The following is a 12781-nucleotide window of genomic DNA, read 5'->3' on the forward strand; positions in this document are numbered from 1 at the left end:
GGTGAAGAGTCTAGAGTACAGGGCACGAAGGCCGGCTTGCAGCACTGATCTGTTGCAAGCATTTGCTAGCTTGTTTGCACTTCAGCGAGGCGGATTTGTACAAGTTTCCTTTTTTTTTCCTGAGCCCGAGTTGGATTTTCTAAGAGGATGGCACTCGAAAAGGATTCCTGGAGCCGAGCGCACACAACTCCGCTTGTGCCGGCCAACAATGGAGGAATCCCCCTCTCCAAGCACCTGTAAACTGACACTGCAAACCAGCCATTCGAAATGCTCATCAACAGGCCATATATTTAAGCACAGAGCATCGCCTAATCTATTTTTTTTTCCTCCCCTTCTTCCTTTAATAGATCGGAGCACAAAAGCCTGAGAGAGGGTGACCTACCAAACAAAAGGGCCTTTGAGTTCCTAGGAAAAGTAGACTTGGAGGAGGATGGAAGGAATCCAAGTGGCCCTATTATTTCCACTTGCACTAATTAGACATTTTTCTGTCAGCTATTGAGCACTGCTGAGAGGCCAAACTCACTGAATTCATTTCTAAAGTGTTTACAGAAGTTTGCATCTGTTTGTGTCTCTTCAGGAGGAAAATAAGCACTTCAATAGCATTGTGGAAAATCTAAACGAAGCATCCTATTCTGAAGGGCTTGGCAGTCTTGCAGCTGCATAATTTAACTCTCCGCTCAATGCCGAAACCTCTTGTGTCCCTCTCCAAACCCAAATGGACACAAAATGTAGAAAAGTCAAGCCAGGGAGAGAAACTCGGCTATTTTTTTTTAAAAGGCAGGGCTGCATGCTGTGTGGCACACAGAAACACGGTTCGATGTCAATCTTTGCGATTACGTGCCCCCTGTTCTGAGCAGTACACCGAGAAATTAATACCCGCTCCTTTCATTCCCTGCCAACTCGTGTGGCTGGAAAATTCCTCAGCACCTACAGCTAATGCACCGGCGTGCCGGGCACGCACCCAAACCACGCACAAAGACCCTCCCCACGCTGCTCCGAAACGAAGCGGGGGAGCGGCTCCCTGTCACCCAGCCCCGACCCAGGGAAACTCTATCGACTTCCAAGATGTCACAGCCTACCCCAACGCAATCAGAAACTCGGCGCCGCTCGCCGCAGCCGAGACACTTTGTTCTGCATAGCGGGCTAGCGCCCTAAACAGATTTACTCACTTTCTTTATTGCTTTAAAGCCCGTGTAGGCGCATCTACACAGAGAGAAAGAGAGAGAGAGAAAGAGCGAGGTACGTGCGCACTTTGTTTTCACATCTGTGTCCGTGATGTGAAATGCATACGTCTAATTGAGTTTATGACACAAAGGGAACCTCGCGGCTGGGAAGTGGAATCAGGTGGTGAGAGAATTAAATTTGCACCAGATTTCTATACATGGACCATTGGGGAAAATGCAAAACAGCCTTTAGTGAAGGGTTTTTTTCCTTAATGGCGGTGAGTGGGAGGGTGTGCTGTTTGCATGGTTTCCTGCATTAGTGGGTTAGCTCCTCCTCACGCCGGGGCTGAAGTTTGGGTCCCAGCTTTGGGTTCAAAGCCACGACGCCTCCTTTGCATTGACAATGGGGGCCGCTCCCAAGAGAGGGGAGAAGCTCAGAACCGGGGCCATCTGGCACTAGGACTGGCAGGAAAGCGTCAAAGGGAAATTATTGGTGCATAGTAAATGAGGATGAGGAGGAGGGGAAGAAAATAGGGGAAAATCTTTATGTGGCAGCTGATGTAAGAGGAATTACAAGCCCAAATAAATGAAATATTGATTTAATCCACTCTCTCTGCCCTCTTTATAAAGCGAGGATCCCGGAGGCAACCCCCGCCTCCAGCCTGCGGGCTCGGGAGCGTCCCCTTTGGAAGAACGCCTCTGCAAGCGGCGAGGTTAGAAAGCAGGGGCAGGAATCATTTCATTTTCCGAGTGGCCCCACAGTTTTGCAGACGCTCTGGATTTCTGTGTCTGCTTATATCCATTCGTCTCAGACTGTTTCAGTCTTTGTTTCATTTGTAACTGCAGTTGAGGTTTAAAATCTTCAAAAAAAACCAAAACAAAACCGAGAGCAGTCAACAAAGAATTTCTAATTCTGTGCACAGGGCAGGACTTTCACTGGCACGTACTTCCAGGTGCTTCAGTTCTCTCCCAAGAGCTGTTCCTCGTTAGCACTTCACTGAACCCTAACAAATTGGCCGGTTTTCTTTCCCCCTACGTTCATCCCCTGTCACATTAAACGCAAGAATCACAACACCAGTGGATTTGGCTGAAGTCTTTCACCCTTTTACCCCACGCGCTGTGAGCAAAGCCTGTCTTTCCGAGAGACCAAAGCTGCTGTCACCACACGGGACTTCTCTATCAATCTCTGCCTTTCAGCTGGCAATCAGAGCCCACTCGACAAATAACAAGGAATTAAGCCTCCTACCAGCTCTGTGATGGGCAGGAGAAAGCACGTCCGCGAGGTGCGGACGGATACACTTGAAACACGGGACAGTCAAGTCACAGAGTAAATAGCTGCAGACTGAGGAATAAGAAGCTCCTGGACACTTTCCTCTCTGCTCAGAGCAGCGGAGAACCCCACTTAATGGCTTGAGCTTCTGAAGCTGTTAATTAGCTCAAGTTATTCATCTCGAAGGCAATGGAGAGTTGGGTGTTTATTCAATGGCAGCAGCATTAGGTCCATTATTAGCAGCTCAAAACACCACAGAATGGGTCAGTTTTTTTACAACCGACCACATCTTGCTTGACCAACTGCACCAGAGCGAGAATAACCCCCGCTTTTCCCAAGAGCCCCTCTTTTTTGCAATTTAACTTGCCACTGATTTCGTTTTACCGCTATTGGGATGTTCCACGTGCTGCTCTCGGCTTCCACTCTCTAACTGAGGGCCATTGCTGTTTGCCATGGCCTTGCAGGACGGAGAGGGCCTCCCACAGCCCATCAACACAAAGCAGAGAAGGGACCATCCCCGATCAAGCTGCTGTGGGCATGTAGCTCGGCGCTGGGTACCTGTAATGAAGGGAGCGCACCCACCCGAGGGGGGCAAGTGGGAGAACCATCCGCGTGATGAACTTGAGCGGTCTCAGGAGAGAGGAAAGCAGCAGGCGGCTCAGGCTGCCGAACAGCAGCATTTTGGGGCGAGGACAGAAGGAGAACCCTTTAAAGTGCTGAGGAAGCTCCTTGAGGGGGAGTTCCTGGGGGCCTCATCTATCTGACAAGGCAGCAGGGATCTGGAGGACCGCAGTCATCTGCAGGAGCGCCTGTTCTCAATTATTACCAAGGATAGGTGCAACAATCATTTTGTGGTCCTGATCTGCCCTGCTGTGCTCAAGCTCTAGACTATTTATAAACCACTGTGGCGATTCCCTGTGGTACAGTATAATACTATGCTGAAGGGGATATTTTAATACTTAAAAATAGCTAAGTGCCAGTGACAGAACCCCCCCGAGAGCACGGCATCAAGACCATTAGAATCAGCTAAAAATCCAAGAGTCTCTTTCCTAAATCTGTGTCCTCAAAACATCAATCCATTTGAGAAGTAGTTTAATTTGGAAGGAAAACATAACATAGCAATCTCGGTAATACAACATTTAAAGTCTTTTCCAGGGAGGAAATACTCCATGAAGCTGCATCTGAGAAGAGGAAATCCCACCCGTGAGCAAAGTGAACTGACAGCCGTACAGGTACCCAGGATCAGACTTCCCATTTTTTTTAACTTGGTGCTCCACATAAATTCTGCTGTAGTTTTCCCACATAGGCAGCGGAAGACTGAGTGCTCTCCCACCCGCACCTGATCTCTGATACTTCTCACTTACAAAGCGGCAGGGATTGCGCAGCGCAAGGGAGGCCGGGGTCCCACGGATTCCCTCTAGGACGGAATTCAGCCCACAGCCACAGCTCTGCCTTACGTCACTCTCCGTTTCACTGGGATCACCCAAGAAGAGCTCTTACGAGGCAGGTAGCAAAAGGTCAGCCTGAACAACCAAGGTCCCAGGGCTACGATTTAGGGCTTTAATTCTCCTGTTACCACATCAACAGTTAGAAGGAGGAGAAAACTAAACCCTCAGCCCCCTCTTTAGTTCTTTTTCAAAGGCTCCCAGCTCTTAAGTGCCACACACACACCCCTAAGGGTAGTTAGGGCATGTCCCTCAGAATGGTTTCTCTAATGGCAATCTATCAGCACGTAATTAGCTAAGGCCCAGGCAAGGGCTGCGGGGCCTTATTTTCTACTCTTTTCAATATTCCCATTAACTCCCATGAGATTCTGTGCCAGCAGGGCCAGGATCCATGCTCCCCCATCCATGGCAGGGAGCACGGGGTCAGCCTGCACAGCTCCCTGCCGCGGGTGCAGAGGGACCTGCAGGAGCCCTGCTCTTCGGGGCTTTTCCTTTTGTATTCCCACTGTACCTATCCCAGCAGATCCCGGTCCACGGCTGAATGCCTGAGCCTGGATGCAGGAACTATTGATACGTACGACAAAAATGAAGTAAAGCCCCACATCCTTACAATGGGTTTGCAAAGAGGCTACGATCTTGCAATTGTGTGCATAGAATTGTCCTCCAATGAAACCCACATCAAGGTTTGTGGGCTCAAAGCCTATGTGTACATGGGCATGTTGCCCTCTATTGGCTGGTCACCGAGCATAAGGATATTTCCATCCCTTGGGATAGAGAAGATCGGCAGGAAGGGTAGCCCCTGGCAGCCTCCCTTTTGGATCTGCAGCCCCAGTCCGAACCCCACAGCGCTTGTGCTATTTAGAGAGAAGAAGTAATCCCTCTTTATTTATACTTGTCAGCAAAGATTCTGTTACAATTCTGATTTTGCTTTGATTTGTTAAAAACAAAAATCCCAGTGCCTCCCAGTTTTTGCTTTGGATACAGATGTTGGTTATCACCCTTCAAGCCTTAGTGCAGATTCCCACCAAAGGGGCATTCAGGCTGAGACGGGGGCTGCAGGATGGGCTTGGTTTGCTAGCCGATGGCTCTCTTAAAACCTGCTAGGAAAATGTAGAAAACAGTATGTTGAGCTTGTTGAACTGGGGTGGCCTTTGTATTAGTTGGTGAATCCCTGGCAGGGAAAAGAAAAAAAAACCAAACCTGAACCAAAAACCCCCACCTTCTATAAGATGCAAAGATTTGTAAAACCAGAAGTGCTGGTTTGCCTCAAGGATTACAGTAAATCTTTTGCCTTAAAATCTCTAGGGAGGTTCAGTAATTTCATATAGTGGAGAGGGAGGGCAAAAAAGAGAAAAGTTTGCAACATTGCCAAAATCTGCGCTGACCCCTGCCCCGGCAGCTCCCATTGAGCCGAGGCAAGCCTGCCTTGCCGCTACCCCCTGCTCCCCCAAGCTGGTTTTGGCGTGCCTTCCTACCGCTTCGGCCAGCGTGCAGAAGTATCGAGCATCCCACAGCAAAGGCGAAGAAGAGCACTTTAAAAGGCTGCAGGTGCAGGTGGCTTTGCCTTCTTGATGTGTCAAACTAGCACGCAGCCGCCAGCAACGGGTATCCCACTTTTTGAAGTGCAACACTAAGGCAAGCCCTTGAAGCCAAAGCCTAATCCGCTTACTCACTGTGCTGGTCTCATGGAGCTTTTCAGCCTACTCGCAGAGTAAAACATCCTCATGGTGAGCCCTGGTAGCCAGCTCTGCCTCCTCGTAAGACCAGCAGTGTGTTATGGTAATGAAGTGCCTTTCATTCATGGATCTCAAAGCACTTTTTAAATGTAATGAATTACGGTTTATGAGCTTATTCTAAGCACGGCAAATTAAAATAAACAGAGATGAAAAATTTTAAAGCTTTTTCTGAACAATAAATCGACAAAGACTTATTTTTTTTCCCCCCAGGGAATTAAATTATCCTTCTGTCCCTCATGCCAGTAAAAGAGAGAAGAAAAAAGTTGCTCAGACTTTTATCTTTCCTCATCACACTGTAATCACTTCTCTTCAGCCTCATTTCCCCCCCAGCTTTTTATTCAAAGAACTGAAGCAGCCTTTGCTCTGCCTTGAAATTTTATTTAAAAAAAAAAAAAAGGTGGGGGGGGTAAGGAATGGATGAAGGGGGGGAAAAAAAAAAAAATCCCTTTTCCTGACTAATACTAATAATACAGGTCAAAATGTCAGTCTATCTACAATTAAATGGAAAACAAAAAAGGTTTTCCCTTTTTCCCATGGTACAATGGCACTGGAATATAAATTACCGACGAAGATGAAATAATACTTCAAAGCACATGGGGAAAGGCAGCACAACGTTTACAAAGTATTTTCAACCGCAGGATGAAACACTGAAGACAACGGTAACCAATGGACTTCAGGGGGTGTCGGTGAATAGTCTAAAACTAGCATGCGGTAGGATTTTAGGTCCCTATAGTCTATGACCCCATGATATGCTTTGTTTAACAAGGGCAGCTGCAGTTATCAACAGATGTTTCAGCAATAAATAATTGGTATCATCTCAGAAAAGATCCATCTACCTGGGGAGAGGGCATAATGCTGCAAACACTGCTCCACTATTATAGCCACATTAATCTCCCATCTAGCCAGGTCTCTCAGGGAGTTTACTGCAGGTGTTTATCCTGGGAGAGAGCAGACAAACGCTCCAAAGTTAGAGCGCTGCGCGGGGATTGTAAAGGAGGTCAACCTCTGCCATAAATTTCTGTCTAAGGCCACACACACCAAAAAGAAAAAGAAAATAAATACCCAAGAAGCAGCCGCTCTCCGCCCCCCCCCAGCAAATTCAGGATCCCTGCAACGTGGGGTGCTGGCGAGGGGATGCTGGGGCTGACGCCTCCCAGCCCTGCAGTTGGCTTTTCTGGGCTGCTCATGGCTCAGCGCTATTCAAAGTAACCGTCGCCCTCAAACAAAACTTGCTGGCCTTACTTGGGCAGGGCTCTCTCTGAAGCAGGTGAAATCTCCTGGCCACCTTGGAGTTAACCGCAGTTTTGCAGCTGGGATTTCAGCAGGGCCAGACCTCCCCTGCCCCGAACCCCAGATTTTCAGGCCGGACTGCCCCTTCCCATGAGAAATGGGATTGTGTTGGCTTCAGACATGCACCACAGTAAGCAAAAAAAACCCAAAAACTTCATAAACCTCATCTTTATGTCTGTCCTGCCAAAGGGATACTCATTAGCCTAGATATTACGTTTACCATTGAAAAGGGACTCCTCTATTTGCTACAAGTCATGTCTGACATGCCTCTGAGAAAACCAGAAAAGCAAAAAGCAACCCACATTTCTTGCCGCTTTCTAATCTTAAAGCTCAAACTCATCACCTTACAGGTTGGGATCCCCAAACACCATTGGAATCCTGCAGCTCCCTGCATAGCCAAGAATCCTTTACTCACAGGAGAAGTCACATTAAATTCTTGCCTTTCCTGCCCAGGTTTTGGCCAGCGTTGGTCCTCAAAGGGATCCCGTCAAGTAATTTTCTTGAAAAAAGAAAAGCAGGTGATGAATTGTGCAAGCCCTACTAAAGTGAGTAATCCTCACTGCCTCCTAGCAGTGCTGAATTAAACAAGGCACAGCACTCTCTTCAAATTCATGGGTTTTTTTAAAACTTTATGTAAACATTCAGCATTTAAGTTTTATTATAATGCCAGTTCTTCAGGGAAGAGGTAAACATTACCTTAGTGGAAACAGAAACAGAACTGCCCTGTGAAACCAGAGGAACGGACAAAGCAAATGCCCAAACTAGCGTGGGATGAGCCTGAAAGTGAGCAGAAAGAGCGTAAACGCAGTCAAAGTCATCACTGCACGTTTCAATGAACGAGGTTGTTATTCTGCAAGGTGCTGAATGCATGGACAATCCCTATATACCTCTGGGATCACTTCTAGACAAGGCAGAGCCAGTGCCCTCTGCTCTGCAATGTCTTTGTCATTACTTTCTAGGCACTTTTTTCCTTGCACGGCGGCAGCCAAACGTCTGAACACACTCAAAACTTTATCACTTGAATCCATTTTATCTTCCCTGCACCGGGAGAGCGCATAGAACTGCAGGTACCAGCAAGACCTCAAACCAACAGCCTTGCGTGGTGTCGCACACCCATCCGCCGCGAGCTACATAGCCAAAAGACCAGAAGCCTAACCCCGAGGCAGAGCTCCCACTGATCTCACAACCGTGGCTTGGTTGCAGTGGCAGCAGAGGGCAGGACTTTCCTTCCCTTGGAAGATGCAGTGGTGACACGGAGATGAGGAGGAGGAAACCGTGATTCACACATGTTGCTTCATAGCAACTTTAATGTAAAAAAATCGGAAACTATACGTAGCTTCTGGGGTCCCTCTCTTGTCTGAGGACCGAAACAAATAAAAGTCACATTTCTACTTTGGCCCTTTGGCCTTTGTGAGCAGCCCCATCCCAACACAGACTCGCTCACCTCTGCTTGCCAAGCAGCTCCTCACCTGCTGCTGCCACCGTGCAGAAAAACAAGCCCCTGAACCCCGAGGTGATACTACCTACCAGGGCTCCTCGTACCCTCAAGCACATCAGTGGGACGTTTTACGCAACAGATGTGTTGAACTACATACCAGCAAATCGGGGAGCCTCGCGCTGATCATATCTTGCAGGTTTGTTTTGTCTTCTGGGCCCAGGTCTTGTTTGTACTGCCACTTCTCCGGTACAAAGGGCCACTTCATTTCCTTTGCCTCCTCCAGAAGGGTCCTCAAGTCCTCGGGAAGAAAAGCTGAAAAGGTCAAAGAGCAGGTAAAGATATTGCAGCAGGTTCAGCCACAACACTTACGACAGAACACCTACCCTGCAAAAAGCATACCTCCCCTCCCTCTCGGACCTTCTCCCGGTTGCTACCAGCTCTTAGCTCTTGCCACCAGCCTCATCGGGAGGGAAGGCGAGCTCGCCTGTCATCCGTTACCCTTGGCTGCCCTGCCCTCCAGGTAAATGGGAGCCATCAGCCATTAAAAAGGCTTTTAGCAGGAAGTCACACCGGCTGGTGGCTGGCTGGGCGTGAAGAGCTGCTCTAAGAGAGACAGGAGGAAACCTGTTCCCCTGTGTGAGGAGAGGACTCCTGGCAGAGCAATCGGGGCCAACAGCACAGAAGACCTGTCCCCCTTGCTCAGGGCTTGCTGGTGACAGCGGCAGAGCCAGCTTAAAAAGCCACATCCACACCGGGAGATAAACCCGGACCATATAAAGCAATTAGACAAAGATCTAAAGGGATATAATGAACAACAAGCATACGTTCTTAAGAATAATTATTTGACTGATAATTCAGTAAAAATAAGTTTTGGCCTGAGTTACTCAACCTGCTCTCAAAGCAGTAGCCGTATACCACAGGACGGACTTTCCCTCCGCACAAGAGAGCTCACAAGACAAAATGGTTTAAGCCACGTGCTTAAACGGGAAGCTTAAACTTGCGTAATAGCGGGAAACGCTATTAACATGGCAGTGCCCGCAGATGCGTGGCAGATAGCAGCTGAAGCCTTGCTGTGAGATTCCCTGTTTGAAGCTGATGTATCTTCTTCAAAGCCAGCTTAGCCAAGTAATTCACACTAGCTGAGGAGCTGGCCTGAGCTTCTGCATTTCTCTTGCAGTTTGCAACAAAAGTTAAAATGAAGTTAAGAGGAGAAGGTGCCCTTGGTCCAGGCATGCTCCGACCCAGGCACAGCTAGCACAGAGCCGCACGGAAACCCCACTCCTCACGCCTTTGACCCGAGGGTTTCCAAAGCTTCCCTCCCAGCTGGAAAGGCCAAGCACAAAGGAGTCAAAAGACAGATTTTTCTTCTAGATGAGGGCAAAGTAATCCCAGCTCCCATGCCTGGCCCCTGATCCTCCAGCGACATGCCAGAGCTCGCAAGGCAAGAGCGCAGTTTGACCCATGCCCATGCCCTGCTCCTTCCCCGGGCTGGCCTTTCGCCTCCCACATAACCATCGGCTTCGGTTGGATCTCCAACCTGACCCAACTAAGGACGCAACTGCTAGTAGGAGCACACAGCTAGAGATCTGGGCTTGGATTTGTCCCTTCCTTTCAGCTGCAGCCCACGTTTTAATTTTCCTTGCTTACTCCTCAGGGGTGAGCCTGAGTGTGCTGTGCTGTGGTAACCACTCGGCCGGGCAGACTCTCTGGCCAATAAAAGTGGATTAACAAGGATTATTGACCAGATGGGGTTAATGGTGATCATCAGCTGCAGATCTAGCCCCTTCTGGCCATTAATCCCCAGAAAAAACCCTGTTCAGAGACCATCAGTGCTTTAACGAGGCAATGCAATAAATGTATTACCACATTTTTTTAATCAATCCTTTACAGACGGCTGTAGAAAATGCACTACATAAAAAGGCTATTTCATGCTCATATTACACTGCATTCACCAGTACGTTTTTCCTAGGAAAAAGTGGGAAGTCGGATATTTAGGGCCCTTTTTCCGAAAAGTCACCTTTAAAAAGATATCACTTTTTCCAGCCCACGTTTTCTCACTTGTTGCTGCAGCTCTGGACACGCTTCCCGTTACACATCCCGGCTTCACGCGCAGCCGCGTTTCCCTGCCCTTGGGAAGTGGTGTCTGGAGGGGCTCAGCCCTCCACGCCGTGGCAAGATGGCCAAGTGGCACAGCTGGAGGGGAGCGGAGATCGTGCTTCCACCCTCACACCTCTCACTGCAAAATCAGTGCAGGAGCAGGGATACCCATCTCCTCACAAGGAATGCAAAATGACGGACAGAGGGTTTTATTCCCCCGTGTAGAAGGGGGAAGAGCGAGCTTCCCAAAATCTTTTCCAAAGGAAGATGGGGGGGAGCTGAAGGCAGTCACAGAGAGCACACGTTTCCCCATATGATCCCATAGGACTGACATTTTGGGGAGCAATCTAGCGAAAAAGAAATAGGATGCTTACACAAGACAGCCTTTCTGTCTCCTTCTCTACCTTCTTCTGTCTTTCCCACACAAACTCACGCTTACTTAAATAACACTAAAACAGGAAAAAATAAGAGTGTCGGCCACTATGAAAATAATCAGTGGGATAACGTGGACATCGGTATTCTCTCTAAAGCATAAAGGTATTACTGCTGTCCTCTTGTTCCTCTTTTCCATGTTATCCTTAATTAAACCTTAATCCCTCTCCTACCTGATGCACTAAAGAACAAAGAATACAACCAAATTCTTTAATATTGAACTTCGATTTTTAAAGAGGCATCCTCAGCAGTCACTACTGCCGAGCTGGTTAGAAAAGGAAACCAGGGTAACATTTTCAGAAGGATGTGACAATCTAGGAGCCTTCAGTCATCTTTGGGGTTGGACATTTGTGTGAGCCTAGCAGGATACCGCTTCGAACCTTGCTATGACGTCTAGCTGTCACCGCACAGAAATAAACACAATTAGCGTGTTAACGACAAGAAAATGATGTTGTATCACAAGAACATCCACTAGAACCACACCAACCAGTTGGGGAGCTCATGTGAACAGTCCTGCAGCTTTCAGCTGAAATCCAACTCCCAGGACAAGAGTTTATTCTTGTAACAGATAGCAGGCAATATAAATTTATTCATTACCGCAGGCTGAACTGGCACATAAGTTGATCGGAACGATTTCTAGCCTAAAAAGAAATAAAAAAGCAATCCAGACCCATCTAACACCCATTCTGCCCCCTCAACTAAAGCGAGATAAGGCTGCGCTCCTCTTCTCCCCTTTCGCCCCTGTTTATATGTATTTGGCTTTCAGTTCCTCCTGCGTCTGGTCTGAGAAAGCCGGGGCGAACAAAGGCAGACCCGGGAGGAGAGAGGGGCGAAGAAACCCCCTCCACCTCTGCGCTGGGAGGGTTCCCCCGAAGCCGAGAGCCGCTGACTTGCGAGGCCTTGCCTTCCCCGGGCAGAAAGCTCCAGCAGCTATTAATGTCGCTGTCACCGCCCCTCTGCTGGGTATTCTTCTTTCAGCTGATGGGAACACGGTCCTCGGAAAAGCCCGAGCATCACTTCAGGCTCTGATCGCTCATTTCCTGAAGCAGTTTACCTGAAGGACCATGTCTAATCGAGTGATTATAAGGGCACTGATTTACCTTATCTGGAACTAAACTGATTATTTCTCATACTTCGTGGTATTTAATAGGAGAAGAGGAGGGAGGAGGATGAGGGAAAAAAGCGCTACCTGATTAGGAGTTCAAGAGCCTACTCTAAAGGAGCCATAATAAAACTTAAAAGAATTTGTGATGAGGAAACAAAGTACCCTTTGTTGAAAACAAAAAAAGAAGAGAAAAATCTTCCAGTATCCATAACAGAAACCTATACGCCACCCTCCACCGCAAACAGACTTAGGTGCTTCAGAAAAAGGCAGCTGACCTCCCAGCAAGAACAAGGATGGTCGGAAAAACATATTCTCAACGGCTCTGCGCTCCAAGACAAACAAAGGATTTTAAAGATCAAATTAACATTATGGCCGAGTCATTCATGCAAAGAAAACTAAACACTATTAACACTAAACTGGAAAATGGACAGTACTGCAGATGTGTCATGCAAAGGAAAACCTGTACATAAATAGATTTTTTGTGGGTTTTTTTGCTAATGCCTTTGTTTCCCCCCCCCCAGAAATTTCACCTTCATCCTTTACTATATTCTTCCATACTTGCTGAAGTTGTTTTTCTCTGTGGCAGAAAGGAGTATTTAACCTCCCTACCCTGTACCGAAAAGGTGTAATTGAAACAAGTTCAGTAATTCAAACGTGGCTTTTATTTCATGGATAAAAAAGCTGTGGCAATGAAGTTATGTAGCTCTCTGAAAGTCTGAACCTAGAGAAAACTGAACTGAGTGTATTACATCCTTTCAGGATTGACATGAACTAGATTTCCACTGGAATTAAGACTTCTTTTTTT

General features: G+C 47.7%; 1 protein-coding gene across 1 annotated transcript in view; it reads right to left on the minus strand.

Moving 5' to 3' along the window:
* The window catches only part of ALPK1 (alpha-kinase 1), a 30654-nt gene that overhangs the window by 17053 nt on the left and 820 nt on the right, over window positions 1-12781 (minus strand). The window contains exon 2 of the mRNA XM_009578225.1: window positions 8500-8654. Within this exon, the coding sequence (XP_009576520.1) occupies window positions 8500-8654 (155 nt within the window). The remainder of the gene's footprint in view (window positions 1-8499; window positions 8655-12781) is intronic.

Source organism: Fulmarus glacialis, unplaced genomic scaffold (assembly GCF_000690835.1).
Source record: "Fulmarus glacialis isolate BGI_N327 unplaced genomic scaffold, ASM69083v1 scaffold7965, whole genome shotgun sequence".
NCBI lineage: Eukaryota > Metazoa > Chordata > Aves > Procellariiformes > Procellariidae > Fulmarus > Fulmarus glacialis.